This window comes from Phalacrocorax aristotelis, chromosome 18, assembly GCF_949628215.1.
Source record: "Phalacrocorax aristotelis chromosome 18, bGulAri2.1, whole genome shotgun sequence".
In the NCBI taxonomy this organism is placed as follows: Eukaryota; Metazoa; Chordata; class Aves; order Suliformes; family Phalacrocoracidae; genus Phalacrocorax; species Phalacrocorax aristotelis.
The window spans coordinates 4,058,262-4,074,881 of record NC_134293.1 but is presented as its reverse complement, the minus strand read 5'-3'; the positions used below and the strand labels follow the sequence as shown (position 1 = coordinate 4,074,881).

Genomic DNA, 16,620 nt, shown 5'->3' with positions numbered 1-16,620 from the left:
ATCCTTGCTATAACATGATGTGCAGATTTTTTCATTAAACTGTCACCTTCATAATAGCTTTCTACAAGTATGACTTCTTTTTTCTTCCTACTCTGTAATCCAGTGCTTTTTCCAGTTTCATCTTCAGATTTTAGCTTTGCTGCTTCCTTTGTAGTTTAGTGGATATGTGGGTCTATCTGTGCTCAGAGGTCAGTCCAGAGATGTTAGTGTTTCTGTTTGGAAATATTTATTATCAATATTTTATTGCTATAAAAAAATATAGAAATTACTTTTTTTTTATAGCAGGGCAGTGGCTGATAGCAGTAGATCTAGAAATTGTTAATGTTTATTTAAAAGTCCTGTTATAGTGCATTGTAAAGTCTATTCATAATGTGATGCCTTTATAAACTCTTAAACCCTTTAGAAGGATAGGGTTTGTTTTGGGGTTTTTTGTTACCTATTCAGGAGCTGAAACTAAAACAATATAGAGTAAGATAATGCCAGAAGTAGTGGGTTTAAGTAATATAGTTCGTACAAAGGCAAAATATCATTTTCTGATTACTTATTTTATTTATGAATAAAATATCAAGTATTTTCTAAGCTGTCAAGTGATCTAAATAGTCTAGTAGTGCATGCATTAAGTTGAGCAATTGCAGCTTTTAATGATGTTTTTAAAATAGGCTGCTTTTCTATTCCAATAAAAGTACCAGGAAAATAGAATTTGTTTCTTGGGGTTGTACTAGCTTCTGATCTGTTCCCCTTGTGCTTGATGTAAACTTTGAATAAAGAGTTTGACCTTTTTAGTGGTCGAACTTTTATCATGATTCTTGCATACTTATAGGCACCTCCTCTCTTCTACTGCTTAAATACTTTTTTACCGAGTTCTAAGACAGGCTGCTTAGTTTGTTAAACAGGATTGTTTTGGAAATTCCGAGTTAACCCCTGGAAGAGCTTGCTGCAAAATTTAAGCAACTATGCATAAACAAGCAAATCCCTTTTTTTAAAAAAAAGACGCTGTTCAATCTGAACACAAAATCTGATTGTAGACTTCTGAAAGGCTTCAGATGTGTTGGTGTTCTGGCTCATTTTTGGTTTTGGCAAGCTTTTGCTTATCTACTTCCCCTGTAACTTCAGCTGGGCAAGGTATTCTGTACATCTGCTGAGTAGGATTTCTAGTTTAAATTGGGCACCATGTTTTTAGTGTGGGGATGAAAAGAATGCACTTCTAGTATGACCAAGGTTTTTTGGGATTCTGCGGGATTACAGATTTTACTAGTATGTTATGAATTAATTAGTGACCTAAAAAATACAGCCTAAAATATATTTTTAATTTTAATTACAAAAATAGTAAATTATAATAATTTTGAGTATTTCAAGAAAGTAAATGAAAGAAGTTAAAGGTTTAATGGACACATTTTATGTTGTCTCAGTGAATTCCTGAGCAAAGGAATATACAGAGTATGAGTATATGTGGTTCTGTAACTCTGTTACAGGTTAAAGTAATTTAAAGCAAAGTACTTCACAAGGATTTTATGCCTTTTATTCTGCTTATGGGAACGCTGCCTAATTCCTGATGAGCTGTGGTTTTTTTGCTGTTATATGTGCCATTAGGTAATGGATATCTATGCCCCTTCCTCTCTCGAAGGAAGAAAAGAGGAGAAAGAGAAGTGTAAATGGAAATGAAGTAAATTAATTGAAGGACCTATACGTTTGTTTTTCCTGATAGCAAATTAGTCCTTTTTGACTTTTCAATCTAGTAAGTTACACTGCTTATGAACTCCTTCGAGCAGTTACTCTCTTTCTGTCTCCAAATTGCATATATTGAGAATCTGACAATGATAGTTGTTGCATTAGAAAACTATTCAAATTAGCTCATATTAAATTAAGCCAAACCTTTTAAAAACATGTTTTTGTCTCTTTTTACATGGCAGGGTTTAAATAAATCTTTGATTAAAAAGTACATGAATGTATCATTGACCAGTATCTGGAATCAGATAAAAGTAAAGCTGCAATAAGAGGCCTCAGATAACTAACACATGAGCTTTAATGATTCTGGACAAAATAAAAGGAATTTGTAAAGGAGAAGCTGATTACCATCAGTAGGCTCAAACACTATTTTACTGTAAAGCTGTAAAAAGGGAATTATTGAAAATAGGACTCTCTTGGTGGATGGATTTGGCATGTTCCTAGAAACAGATCTTAGTTTGTGATAAGAAGCTCATTCCCAGGTGTGAAAGGAAAGCTCACGGTTTTAACTTGGTGACTTTACGGTAGCAGAACTTAATAGTTTGACAACTATTTTGTTAAAATACTATACTCCTTTGATGTTAGATCCTCTGCTGCATCATGTGTTTCATAGCACAATAAAGCATTGTTTCAAAAGAGTTATTTCATACAGGCTTATTTCATGCAGGCATATTGCAAAGGAGACCTCCTCAAATCTGATTTAGCAGGTTATAAGTGATCCTAAGTAGCAGGAACGTGGTACAGTATCTGGAGCTGGCCTTGCGTGCTGCCAACTCAGATCCGGTGAGGTTTGTTAGTTCAGGCTCTGTGCCATGCTAGAGCAGTTAAATGGCTCCTGGAACTGTTCTGACCTGGCAGCTATACTGCAGTGTTCGTGCGGGGTTTTGTCTGAGCTAACAAACCAGGCAATACCTGACCTGGCCCAGCACTGCAGCACTTTGATGTCTCTGTGCCCATGGCATGGCTGGTCTGCAGCCTGGATAAGATGTCCGTAAAGAATTGAGTGATTTCTGTAAATAACACTGAAAAATGTAGATACTAACTCTTCTCTGTGGACAGAGAATATCTACTGTTGCCTTCAACAGTAGATATGGCTGTGATTATTTTCTACAGCTTGCAATATAAATGGCCTTTTTGGAGACTGAAGGTTTACACTGTGACCAAATTTTGGGCTTAAGAGAAGAGATAAAGTTGCACAGCTAATATTTGGAATATGAGGACATCTCTGACTGGACACTGTCAGTCTTGGCAATAAGAATACTAAGTCCTGGCACTTTGCGTGCCACATGCCGCATTATCTGCTGAGCCGACTGGTTGGCACAGATTTTAAACCCACCTAGCTCTTCTTCACTTTCAAATTTGCATGCTGCGATTGAGTTGAGTACTTATTTAAATGTATTCAGGTGCCTGGTTTGCTGGGCTCTGGATTCCTCTGTCTCTTTGCATAAAACAAGCGTGTGAAGATGTGTTTGAAGACAAATTGATGCGACTTTGTGATTATTAGAAGGGAGAAAGTATTAACTGGTAAATGCAAAACAAAGCTGGAACTCTGCCAGTTAAATTTATCTACTGCTCTCTGTGAAGAGGAAACTGCGGTTGATAACGGGATTGTAGTTAATAATAGTGAGAGAACCAAGCAAAAATCAGAGTGTATTAACTCAGTCCTCCTCCATTTTATGTGCTTCAAATTTGTGATGTCCTCACTACTCTCAAGTTACCGTGTATTGGGCTTCCTCTCACACAATACCTAATGGCTCTCTTTAGCCACACTAACCTAATTATTCATATTCTTTGTTCAACGTGTTTTCTAATTTTTCACCACTTCCTCTAGATGATGCCTTTCTCATTTTTCTGAGGTAACCGACTGAATGAATACATACTTGTAGAACTGAAATTATACTGAGTTTGAGTTCTGTATATTGAATATTCTGTCTTAGATATTCCTACATTTGTCTTGTGCTTTTTCTCTTTTGATTAACATTTCCATGATATTTATAGAAACATTAAAAACATTACTTACGTAGGTTTTCTGTAGTAGTTGTAACTTCTTTGACCTGTGAACTCACTAATAAAGCAGATTCAGAACTCTCACGGTATTTTAAATTTGTTGTTTTTTCACTTCATTTTGAGGTCTATTGCATATATACTTCTGAATCAGTGCTAAGGAAATAATGCATTTACTTCAGACAGCTTCGCTATTCTTTTTCCTACAAAATCAGAATATTGCTGCATTCTGAAGTGAGTTAGTGCTACAGTCTCCCATTTTTCATGACTTATCCCAGGTTGTTTTACAAAACCCTGGCCAAATACCTGCTTTCTTGCCTTGTGCTGTCCCATTTATTAAGGTAGGCTCGCAAGTTTAAAAGTTGATCAAGAAACTAGGAAAAGCTGCAGGAATAGCATTGTGTGTGGTAATTCATGCCTAAAGGGTACATGATGACAGGCTTGTGTGTTGAAGTTTAGATCAGTCGTTGTCTGCAAAACCTATTTCCATGTCTTAGGAAAATAAATTCCTCTGGTGAACTCAATTTATTGCCTTTTTCTAGATGATGCTGCTTGCAGAAAAGATGATCTAATAGTCTTATGTATCTCAATGAATTTGACTGCTTAGCCAAATTGATAAGGGAAAAAGAGCAAATAAGAAAGGAAATAATGAAATCAGAGGTACTATGTTTAAAACAACTACGAACCAAGGGAGCCTTATGGATGAAGGGTTGAAAACTAGAATTAACATGAAAAGCTAAAATTAATTGGGACACTGAGTAGTTTTGCATTTGAAAATCTAAAACTGTTAAAAGTTTAAATTTTGCAGCAGATTTATCTCTGTCCTCTCGTGCTTACGTCTTTGATTTTGGTAAAATAAAATTTGAACCTCAAAAGCTAACTCAGCTTTATGTGCAGGTGTACTTAAAAGAGTTATAATATTTAGGTTGCTTTCTAAAGGAAGGCAGATGTGAGTTTTGTATATATTCAACCACTTGGGTGGCTTAGTGGTTTTAAGTCCCCGAAGGCCAGAATAATTGCACAGTACGTATAGCAGAGGAACTAGCCCTGCAAGCTGAGCAAGCAGTAGCAGTCGGTAGCTAGATTTGGATTGGTGTAAGTGGGTCACGCAGGTGTGCATTTAAGTTTTTTCGTGTTTTCTGTTGTGTGGGTTGCTACAGTATAATGGATGTTAATGTGCGGGGATTATAGAAATTACAGACAGAATTCTCAAGCATCATAAGTAAGCCTTTTAGAGATATTATAGGGAAGAATTTTGGAGCACGACATTTTAAAATACTAGTTACTTTGAAGCTGTGTGGACTGATCTGCATGCTGCCATTTCCGTTCTGGCCACGTTAAGTCAATGTTTTAGACTATTAGACCTTAAACTTTCACCGTATTAGACTGGTGTGTCTTAAGTTTTTCAAATAAGATTCAATCAAAATAAAATACTTCTATCTGTCTCTAATGAATGTGTGACTCTAGAAACATTGATATCTAGCAAATGTTTCACGGTCATATTTTTGGTTTTTGTCATATAGAAGCTACGCAGTTATCAGGGAATAAAACTGGTGCTGTGCAGAAGAAAAAAGAACTTTCTGTAAACACGTATAGCTCTGTCTCTTTGACAGAACTGCCAAGATAATGTTGTCCAACCAGCATTGCTTCTTGCAACGTTGCTGTCTTATCATTGCAGGAATGGGAGGGTGGAATGGGCTTAGGAGGCAGTAGGTATGGAAATTGGCTGGGCTTGAAGGGGTTCTAGGGTGATAACTTTTGGGGGATGTTAAGAAACAGGTATCCATGAGGCAGATATTGGAGAGGGACTTAGATACTGGAAATCTGGGTGATGCTGGGAGTTACGGGAGATAGAATAATACGATGCTTATGGTCTAGGACTCACTCTAAAGAGCACTTGAAGGTCTGGGATGAGGATAGCAGTCACAGTGCCATTGATCAGGCATGATATTGAGTAATGCAGTGAGGGCTTATCTGTGCAGGAAATGGAGCATTTATAGATGCTACCCTGAAGCTGAGGAAAGAATTCACACACTATTTTTAGGGCTGACTCAAGCCTCTTTGCTTCTGTTTCAAGTAGCACATACGCTGTTTAGCATTTGTGTTCAGTAAGAAAGCAGGCAAAAAATGGTAGTGATTAAGAAATCACTACCAAAAAATGGTAGTGATTAAGAAATGTTAAGAAAGATTCCTACCCACCCCCCAGACGGAAGCAGCAAAATAGGGAGTGAAAGCCATACGTGGTGAATGTCAGCCATGTGCTCTAATGCATTTCCAGATACCGGTGGGCTTCGACACTGATGTGGGGCAGGACCACGAATACAACACAATTTTCAAGTAACAGATAGACGTAAGAGGGGTTTAGTTGAAAAGGAGATACACTGCATTAGTAAATGGCTGTGATGGAACTTGATCAGTGGAATTGCATACCAGAAAAATATGCTTCGTCGTGCATATATGCTATTGCTGAATAGGTCAGAATTTGACATCTATACAGTGTATTTCTTCCGCAAGGGAAACGAGGGTGCTTTTTAATTGTTTTCAGTAGCTTTTGAGTTTCTGTGAAAATCACTGGGTTTCACTTTTATTCTTCAAAAAGGTGTGCTGCTGCTGTTGTAACTTTTGTTATTGGCATTATCGAGAGGCCCTGGTAGGCCCAGGAGACGCCTATTCGCAGTTTCATCAGAAGTACAGTACATAAGCTGCTTTGAGCTTACGTGTGGATAACCTTTTGACTTCAAAAGTTCTAAATGTTGATTTGTATGAAATTGTATTTAGCCACAGATACATTTTTTTTCCAGTTTTAAGTATACTAACTGAAGTTAGATTTAAAAAAAAAAAAAAACAACCAAAAAACAAAACCCCCCAAAACCCAACATATATCACTTAGCTAAATGGAGCTGTAGATAAGGTGGTGCCTTGTTGGCAGGAGGGACGGTTTTCATTACTTTAATTGTGTGATTTGTCAGGATTTTCAGCTTTTTATAAATGCTGTAGCGTTATATGACAGAATTAAAAGGATTTAGAATAAAAGGAGTTTAAGAAAAAGACTTTGCAACAGGATTTCAATACTTTTTGTATTTGAGGGATTTAGCTAGCTGTGTTTCATTTCAATCATCCTGCTGCATTTTGTTAAACACTGTGTGTGGAGCAGGTGTGTACAACGTCACTGTATCGCACATGCAAATAAACACAATTTTACAAATAAAAATTAATCCACCATAACTTGGAAGATTAAATCCCACCGTGGAACTGGAAAGGGTTGCTGACTCCATTAGGCATTGCAGAGAACAACACATGTCGCTTTTTGCAATCTCATGAATGGGACCGCTATTAACCTGATTTAATACCCTGCAGAGTCCTCAAAATAATGATCCTTTTCTACAGTATTAATATTTACATTCTGGAAGTATATATTTGAAGTAGAAAATTGATATTTTTTTTTAAATGAGGGCCTCAGTCATTCCAGACTGAAATCAGAAGTTTAAGCACCTAGTGTACAAATTTTGCAAATCCGTGTTGTGAGTATTAAAAACTGGTATTCCTTTTGATTTTGTGCAGTTGTTTCCCTGTACTCCCCACCACCTTTCTTCCCCACTTGTCGTTAAACTTCAAACTAGCCATAAAGAAGCATATGAATTCATATCGGTAATATATCCTAATTTATTTTTTTTTTAAAAGTATACTTAAATACTGAAGGTAAAATCTTGGCTCCACTTAAATCAATGTCAGAACTCCTGGTAGTCAGCATCTCGCCCTTAATGCGGAGGGACTGGCTAAGTGAACAGAAACAAATGGATTTCATCTGTTACTTGTATTGAAGAAAACAAATTGGTTGCCAGATTGTTAAGAAGATTATACGTTTCATTTATCAATTTACAGGTCAGTACATACAGTACAGGTATGACTCATAAAAGACCTTGAAATAATAGGAATAGAAGGAAAATACGTTTGGCTGGTTTAGGTTACTTGTAAAGCTATTGTTGATGGTGAAATTATTGATGTGACCCATTTGACTTTATAAATACCCAAATGTGAGGGAGGAAAGACTTATCCTAGTACAGATGAGAGTGCTGAACAGTTTTTGTTACAAATTAATTGCATGTACCTGAGTTATTAATAATTAACAGAGACTGTTATGTGAAAATGTATATTGTTAATTGTTGTGCCTTTCTGAATAATTGATGTAGTGCAGCTACACCAGTATTTGTGAATTAAATTTTGAACAGACTGTATCACTAATATTCTTTATAGATCAAAGGGTTTGGTATATAATGGAGGGGAAAAAAAATAATTCCATTACTCACTACACACATATATACCTACAGAGAGATAATTAAAAAGGCAAAGGTTGAAAGAAAACGGAGGAAGGTTAGTAGTGTTGTTGTTGGTTGTTCTTCAGTTCTTTAAGTTGGGTAGAAATATACCCTGGAATTCAGTAAAACATTGTTCACAAGTAGAAGAGAGATTTTTTGCCTCAACTTTAGTTTCATTTCTGTTTACATAGCAATAAGGCAAAGTTTTCAAAAGTTTAAAAATCCCATTTTAAGAAGTGTGGCGTGTTTAACAATTTGATGATTCTGGAGTCAAGGTGTGACTGCAGTTTGGAAAGACGGATGGCTGGTTTTAATTGCCTGGCTCTGGTGCCAGCAGTGGTGGCGTGCGTGGATCCCAGGGCAGGCAGGACTGTCTCAGCAGCTGAATTACAGCAGAAGATGAGCCCATGCCAAACTGCTGCTGGGGCTATGCTGGTGTTACCTGGTGAAGCTAATGCTAAAAGTGGATTGGATATGTTGTTAGAGTCGCGTTTTCACTTTGAGTGAACAACGGGCACAGCCTGAGTCTCACTGGAAGTTGTTGGAGGTTGCTTTCCTAAAGGCTTAAATCGCTTGGTGGCAGACGTTATTGAAGACTGTTTTGAATTTAATCTCGTATTTTCTTAGGCACAGAGCACGGGCTGTAAGCATGGCTCTGCTCTGGGCGAACGCTGGCAGCCCAGCTTGTCATCTGCTGAAGAGAGCGGCTGCTCGTACGCCGCGCTCTTACACTCCGCTTATACCTCAGTAGAATAAATTGGAAACCAATGTGTGAAACCCACGCAGAGTTGGTGACAGCCTTATTACAGACAGCTTTTATAAAACAATGAAAAGTGCGCAAGTGTTACTTGTTACAGTTACAGAATCCTTAACCCCAACTGAAATGAAGAGAAAATAACTCTAAAATCCTAGCCAGGTTTTGCTGCTTGTTTTGTTACTCATGCCCGTCTCTTTCAAGAGCAGTTCTTCCAGTGTTAATGGCTCTGCCTGTTATTTGTATTTCTACCGCTAATCTTGTACAGGCTGTGAGTTTTGTATTATATATTCAATATCCTTTTCATATATCGGGCCCCCTCGACACGCACACCTGTACTTTGAAAGGTAACGCAAACAGTACATAGTGATTTGCTTTTTCTTTCCTTGTTTTCCCTCTTATTAGGTGCTCAGAAATGTGATAGTTTTTCTGAGAAGCGGCCTCTTCTTGGTGTGTGCAAAAGCATTGGATCTTCTGGGTAAGAATATTTTTCATGAATACAGTTTTATATGTGAATTATAATATCATTAAAAAACCCCGAGCAGTAGATTACATCTTTAAAGCTGTATTCCCTCTTTGCTCATGGGGTAACACTGTGAAGTGCTTTTAAAGTTGGGTTTTTTTTTCAGTGTGTCAGCGCACATTTGCCTATGACTTAAGCTTTTAAAAGGAATAAAAAATAGAGACTCAATATAAAAGAGATGGGGAGGTATTTTATGTTTATTTTCTTCTCAGTGTAATTGCAGTTTTATAGTTAGCCTTTTCTGATATTAATCCTGGTCAGAATTATTACTGAGAAGTGTCTAAAGCAATCTCTGTGTCTTAAAGTAATTAAAAGGTTCTTTCAGGCAGCAGTCATATACCAAGTGAACTACAGGCACCAAGCAATTTCACTGTTACAGCCACTCTTTATTAGCAAAATACATGTTAAATCTACTTCTTTGAGTTAGAAAAATAAGTTAGCAGTCTTGTCTTGTGCTCTCTGGACAGTATTGTATCACCCCTCTTAAAAAAGAGGACCTTAAGGTATTTTATGTCTCTTTAATATGTTGATTCAGTCGATGCGAAGGATTTATATGTATACCTATAGGAAAATATTTGCTTTTCAAGGGTAATGCTCTACACAGCGATTCAAAGGCTGAACAGTTGAATTAAATCTTCCAGTAGTAAGACTAATTCTGTGCCACACGTTTTTTAATTAAGAACTAAATCACTGTGGGTGTGGAGGAAGACTATCAAGTCTCTGTAAATTTCTTGGTATGTATTACTGCTGTGTTAAACTAGAATATCCATGTTACCTGTCTTAAATGTTTTAAACCAAAACTATGTAGGGTAGAGAAGTGAAATGTCTTTCTGTTGATGTGCTTACAAGTTGCAAAACTGTTTATAGTGCCTCCTTCTTCTTCCCCCTCCTGGAAGCGTATGTAATCTTGTCAATAACTTTTTCTAAATAAGAGTGAATGTAACTGGTGAGGCAAATACTGCTCTTGTAGGACTTCCTGTCTTAATCCAAACTGTGTATTTATAGAAATAAAGGATATGTTGGAGAGAAAAAACTTTCCTTCATACCTTTGCTTCAGAAGCTGAGATATCTGAGAAATGCACAAACTGTAGGGATCGTTATTTTCACTGTGCTATTGTATTCCTCAGTTAATGGGAAATGCTTCAAAGATTATTGGTACTTTCTGCTTTTCTACAAAAAAATAAAAAGCTTGTTTGCTTTAAAAAAGAATGGATAGGTTTGTGTTGCTGCTTATCAGTGGTTAAATATCTGCAAATAGAAGTTTTTCAGTCAGGCTTTCTGTTGTGACCAGAAGACTAGCACATCATTAAAAAAGAGACACTGCTACAGGCTCTGTTTACCCATTTAATAAAGACCCAGTTTGCTCATGGTGGTAAACCTTCAACTGAGGATTCCAAAACGCTTTTCTACATTTACTGTTCATTGCAAGTTATTTTTGAGAGAGTCCTTGCAAATTACCTATTTTGTCAATAGCTTTCAGATTAAGAGTTCTTTGATAGCTTCCCCTCAGCTGGAGTCACCCTCCTTTTAAATTGGCTCAAGCTTCGCACTTGGTTTTTCTTCTGTTACATTTGTAAACCATTTGATTACATTTCTGCAGTGATTGTTACGCATAAAGAAGAATTTGTGTAGAGCACTGAAATAGCTGTCATGAATGGCCTCTGAACCTGAATCACAATTCTAGTTCTGCTCTTAACTTGGGGTTTTGTGCTTAACATTGTTTCCTCTATATCTTAATGCTTGTGGACAGATAAAACACCTTGTTTAATCATATATCTGAAGAAAATACTATACTTATTCTAGAGGATTTATTCCGAAGCACTTGATATTTTCACTACAGTCATCTCCTCACCTACTTTGGAGATTATGCTGGCTTATGGCATGAAATACTGCAGCTGTCAGCACACTAGTGAAACTGTGCAGGGAGTAGGAGGCCTATTCTGTCTACTGCAATGGCAGGTAAAATAATCAGTGAAATGATGTAGCACTGACACTAAAATATTTCCCACTTAACAGGAAGGTAAACAGAGTGTCTAAAAGACGGAATGATTTTCTCAAAGGCAACTAGTCCGAAGCAGATCCAGAACTGAAATCCAAGTCTTCCAGCACATGATCTGTGATGCTGTTACATTAAATGACACTGTCTTCCTGTGATATGAACAGAATGAGATTGGGCACGGTTATGAATATGGGGCCAATGTCCAAAACAGTTCTGCCAGCACAGGCCCCCTGCCCTCATCCTCCTCTTCACTAGGGCACCAGGTTGTCACTTTTTTAAAGGAGAAATGTGTGACCTCCTGACGTGATTCTGCTACTTCCAACAGTCCTCTGGCTTGCTCCCACTCAAATTTCACTGAATCATTTACCAAGGAGGGTGATTATGAGGAACAAAAAAAAGTTTGACCTGTTCAGCCTTGATCAGCATTCGGGTTTTCCCTTGCTGTTTTTCAGGATTTCTGGTTGTTCTGCTCAAATGTGCAGCTATTGTTACTCTTTTCCTGGAACATCCCACGTAATTTTGACATTTCCAAATGTGTTTTTTTGTTATCTGTTATTAATAAATAAGGGACATGGTTAAGATTTTGGAAGAGTTGATGGCTGGCACCATGACTTATTTTTTAAGAATATTTTTAGAGCCTGCTGTATCTGGAGGCATTTTTCCATGGCAATCCTTGGTATAGACTCCATTTTCAGTAGCTCTTCCAGAAAGCACTTTGAAGTTGTTAATTTTTTTGGGTGGAAGGTGAAGAATAAATGCGTTTTACACCTGACTTATGATAAAACCTCAGTAGATTATTAACTCTTCATTACAGTTTAGGAGTTGCTGTAAATTATCACATGTGATTCTTGACCTTAAGAGAACATATGTGTTACAGAGCTATTCATACTGTGTGTAAACAGTTCTGCTTGATAGGTGAGTGATAATACTTACAACTTGTGTTGATACGTTTTGTGATTTTTATGGACTAGTACGTATATTCAAATGCATAAAAATGAGAGATTTGAATTCAGCGTCTATGCAGATTATGTGAGGAAGTTTCAGGTGTTAAAGATGCTAAACCGTTCAAGTAATACAAATCTGATAGAATGCAGACTATCTAGGTCCACTGCTCTGTCATTTAACAGTATTTTATCTTTTAGGACTATATCAGTGAGATATTGACAGGTTCAAGTTAGGAGCTAGGATTTCCTGGTTCTGACCACGAGTCCGCGTTAGCGGTTACTGTCAGGAAATTCTTCTCTTTTCCTTTAGCCGTAAAGTAAATACACTATAATGAGGGAAATATGATTAAAAGGTATTCTTTTTAATGTAGAGCACTTGTGAATCTGGAATCCAAAGAAGTTTAAAGTAGTGGTGAATTAATAACTTCAAAAATATCACTTATATTAAGTAACTTAAGTACTTTTCACATTCCCTCTAATGTGCCATGTACTTTAATGGAAAGAAATTAATGAATAATTTTGTCTGTGATAATATGCTAGGACTTCTTTCCTTTATTTTGAAACAAAGGTGGGTATAAAAGTGCTTTATGTAAAATAATGTCTGCCTGAAATCAATGTTTAGATTTATGTTTCACTGCTGAAATTTTTTTCATTGTCACTTATACAGTGAAAGATTTCACTGGTAACTTGGAAATACAATAGGTTACCCTGGAGATTCCCTGCTGTTTTACTGAATTACAGATTTTTGAAAGGTCTAAAAATACCTTGTTAATTTTTATTATGTCTCCCATAGATATGACAATGTGTTAACTCAGAAATCAGCTTCTGGGTAACTTGGTGTGTGGGTTGTGTCTCTTTTGTAATGTAACCTAATAAAGTAGTCACTGATATAATGTATGCTGATAAAACTTACATTCCTTTGAATATCAATATTAAGGCCTTAACATTCAGTTCAATACTTATTAATTTTAACTCTTCAATTCTTTGTGACAGTCATGGCTGAGAACCTGCTTTAAAAAATGTAGTGTATCTAAAATTTTAAACTTTGCACTTTGCAATTAATTTCTGGCACCTGCTTTATGTAAAAGTTCTGTAGAGAAAGATTTGCAGCTAATCTCAATCCTTGTATTCCCCACAAAGAGTATTTTACCAGGGAAGATGAAATTTGTCTTTTCTAAACTTTTTCCTTGTATCTGAGTTTCTGACTAGCTTTTGGTATGCCCGTTTTTGTATTTTAAATGTCAAAGTTTCCATCTAGTAAAATGAAATGTCTAGCACGGTTTCACTATATAATCTTTTCAAAACAATAGTTTTTGCAGCCCCCAAAAAGGATGCAGTCTTGACACATAAATGGGAAACAGATTGTGTTTTTTGGCCGAAACTACTATGCTGGTTTAGATGTTGGTTCAGTCAACTTCAGTCTTAGATTACAAGATCTGCAAATTAAAGGAAAACCAATAAGGAAAGAACATCTGCATAAATTTTGTTTTTTTGTGGAGTTTCGTAGAGACGTGCTTACTTTGTTCTTGGTGATAAGATAAACAAATCTTTATACACACGCAAAATGAATTGATGGGTTTTAATACATATTAATGAATTTTCTAGGTGATGAAACATCAAGATTAGTAATCTGTAAAGTGAACAGGGAATTTCCCCCCCTCAAAAAAAAGTAGTATCGGTGGCTGCAAAACTGCATGGCAGAACTAGTTAATGCGTGCTGTTTGGAGCTACTCAGTTTAAAATTAGCTAGATAAGACCAATTTTGTTAAAAAGCTTCTTTTTAGCTAATGGAGATGTTTAAAGGGAAATTCACCAGTATAATTTTGTTCTATTTTGATTAAGAAAGAAATCATGGTTTTGAGAGAGATTGCAAATCTGCCCTTCAGCAGATGATATAAGTAACAAGACAGGAGTGACCATGCCGGGGGAGGAAGTATGTGTAGGCGCAGAGACAGGGAGAAGGGGTCAGGGAGGACAGAGATGAGGAGTTGCAGTGTCTTACATATGAAACACCTCTCCCGAGTACAGAACATTTTAAATACTTTAAACCCTAGTATCTGCCTTTCCTCAAATGGTGAGTGTTCTGATGGCTCAAGTGTTTACCCCATTGTGCTTAATTATGAGTTACCAAACTTTGTTTCTACTCTAAAGATACTTTCTTTTGTTTTCCTTACTAGCTACGCAGCTTATCGTAGGTAAGGGACAAAATTCTGGAAATTAAATGCATACCAGTCCAGCTAAAGGATTGTATCAGTGCTTGGACCACAGTTTTGTAATTCACTGAGTAGCAGCAAAGACAACTTAAAATTCTGACTCACCTCGTCAGCTTGTGCTGCTGCTCTCTGTGTCCCTGGGCTGTATCACTTCAGCTGGTTGTAGAACCATACAGTAAAGGAGACGACAGAAATAATCCAAGTAACAAATAATGCTCCAATTTTATTTTTTACTGATATGGATTGTTTAAGTCACCTGGTTTATGGACAATTGCATGCAAAATTGCAAGGTGCAACTAAGGATGTAGTCAATTGTAGCATGAAGGTGGGAATGAGCACAGAGGAAGGAATTTCTTAGGTTAATTTTGCTGCTGAAGCTGGTTGGCCATGGGCTGTGGTCTCATTCACTTACTACAATGCTTTATTCTGTTGCCCGTCCCTCTTTTAACAGAGCAAAATGAAGGGAGAAATCCTGTAAGTGATTTGTTTGTCCCAACAACCATGTTTCTGGAGAGCAGTATTTCATCTTCTGTTCGTGAGTCACTCAGCAGGAGATGGGGAAAAAAATCTTGAAGATGTCCTCGAAATGCAACCCAGATCTCTAAGCCATCCTTACAAAAAGTATTTGACACTTGGTGCACTTGTCCTCTGCCCAAATAGCCAAATATACATGCATAAAAGATTAGGTGTTTATGGCAGAATCTAATGTAGACATGTATGACAATCAGGTAACTGTATGAGTATAGCTAATTGAAAGATCAGTTATAGAAGATTAAAAAGTAAGGGTTTGAGGCCAATAGGCTTTCCAGCCGTCTATGTTATGGACAGTAAAGGACCTCAATCAGTAACCTATGCAGCCAGCCCATAGCACATATTAGGTTTCTAGCATATATTTTTAGAAAGATGCATTAAATTAATGTTGTCAAGTGATGGAAAATTTTTGATGACTTGAAGAATTGGATGGAGGTCGTTTAAGGGCATGAGAAGCAAGGGGTGATCTTTTTTAGTCATGGGAGGAAAAAGGAAATACGGGCAAGTTAAAGAAGGAGGAGTAGTTGGAGCAAACAAAACTTATAACTTTGGCTAGCCGGCATTTTTTTCCCCTGCTGATCAGTTTACAAGGCAAATCAATTGGCAGCAGATTTTCAGGGAGCATGCTTTTATTGACATGGCTACTGTCAATTAGATCCTACTAACCTTAACACAAGTTTAGCTCATGAATGTGTTTATGGGCGTGTTAAGGTTTAGGTAGAACGCAGCTATACATGAGTAAGAACAGAAACAATGCAATTAAAGCATTAATATTTTCTTACATTACTATTTTAAAATCACGTGACCCTGTTCCTTATCTGGCAAAGGAACTAGTTAATGCTAAAATCCCGAGTCCAGTTCTAAGTGTCTGTGGCTTTTAATGTTTAAATTTAGCTAGCTGTGAAATGACTTGTCAGAGACAAACAGCAAACCTTTCTGGAAGGATCACCCAAGAGAAGGAGACTAGCTATGAAGAATGAAGTTCTTGCTGGCAGTTCTCACCCTGCTCAGAGTAACTGTCCCTGGAATGTTTTACTGGAATGCCGTTGCAAACGCAGTGGTTCTGCCGTGGACTCACCTGGCTGTGCCAGGGACTGAACCATGCAATTGAGTGTGTAATGGGTGTATCTGCTCCAGACAAAACACAGCACTTTTTTTCAAATTGCGCATGAAAATGGGTTGGACAGATGGTTATGGTTCTCAATTGTATTGGATACCATGACATAGATTTCATGAAGTTTGTTAAATATTTGTGGTCTTTTATTGAAGACTACGCAAAATTCAGTCATAATTTTTTCTCTCCAGCCGTATTTGTTGAAGATTGTCAAGGATCTATAAGTTTAAATTTCTAGAGAGCAAACTTAATTTAGTTTGTTTTGTTCTAAGTAGTATAGTAGAATCTTTAAGCTGGGTAAAGCTCTATTGTTTCTGTTGTCTTTGAGGGATTGAGTCCCAAAGGCTCTTGTACTGTTGAAAAACTGTAAAGCATCATTAACTGCAAAGTGTGCCATCCTGTCAACTGCCTTGCAAAGATTTCCTTCCGTTCTAGCAGATGAAAGGCATTATCCTCTCTGGTCATTGTAGGAAAAATCAGTTTAGTCTTAACAGGTT

The 16,620-nt window shown here is 37.0% G+C and overlaps 1 protein-coding gene across 11 annotated transcripts in view; it reads left to right on the top strand.

Moving 5' to 3' along the window:
• BCAS3 (BCAS3 microtubule associated cell migration factor) overlaps positions 1–16,620 on the top strand; it is a 370,473-nt gene that overhangs the window by 18,252 nt on the left and 335,601 nt on the right. For all 11 annotated transcript variants that reach the window (XM_075113182.1, XM_075113180.1, XM_075113185.1 and 8 more), the window contains one exon: positions 9,205–9,277. In XM_075113182.1, the coding sequence (XP_074969283.1) occupies positions 9,205–9,277 (73 nt within the window). The remainder of the gene's footprint in view (positions 1–9,204; positions 9,278–16,620) is intronic.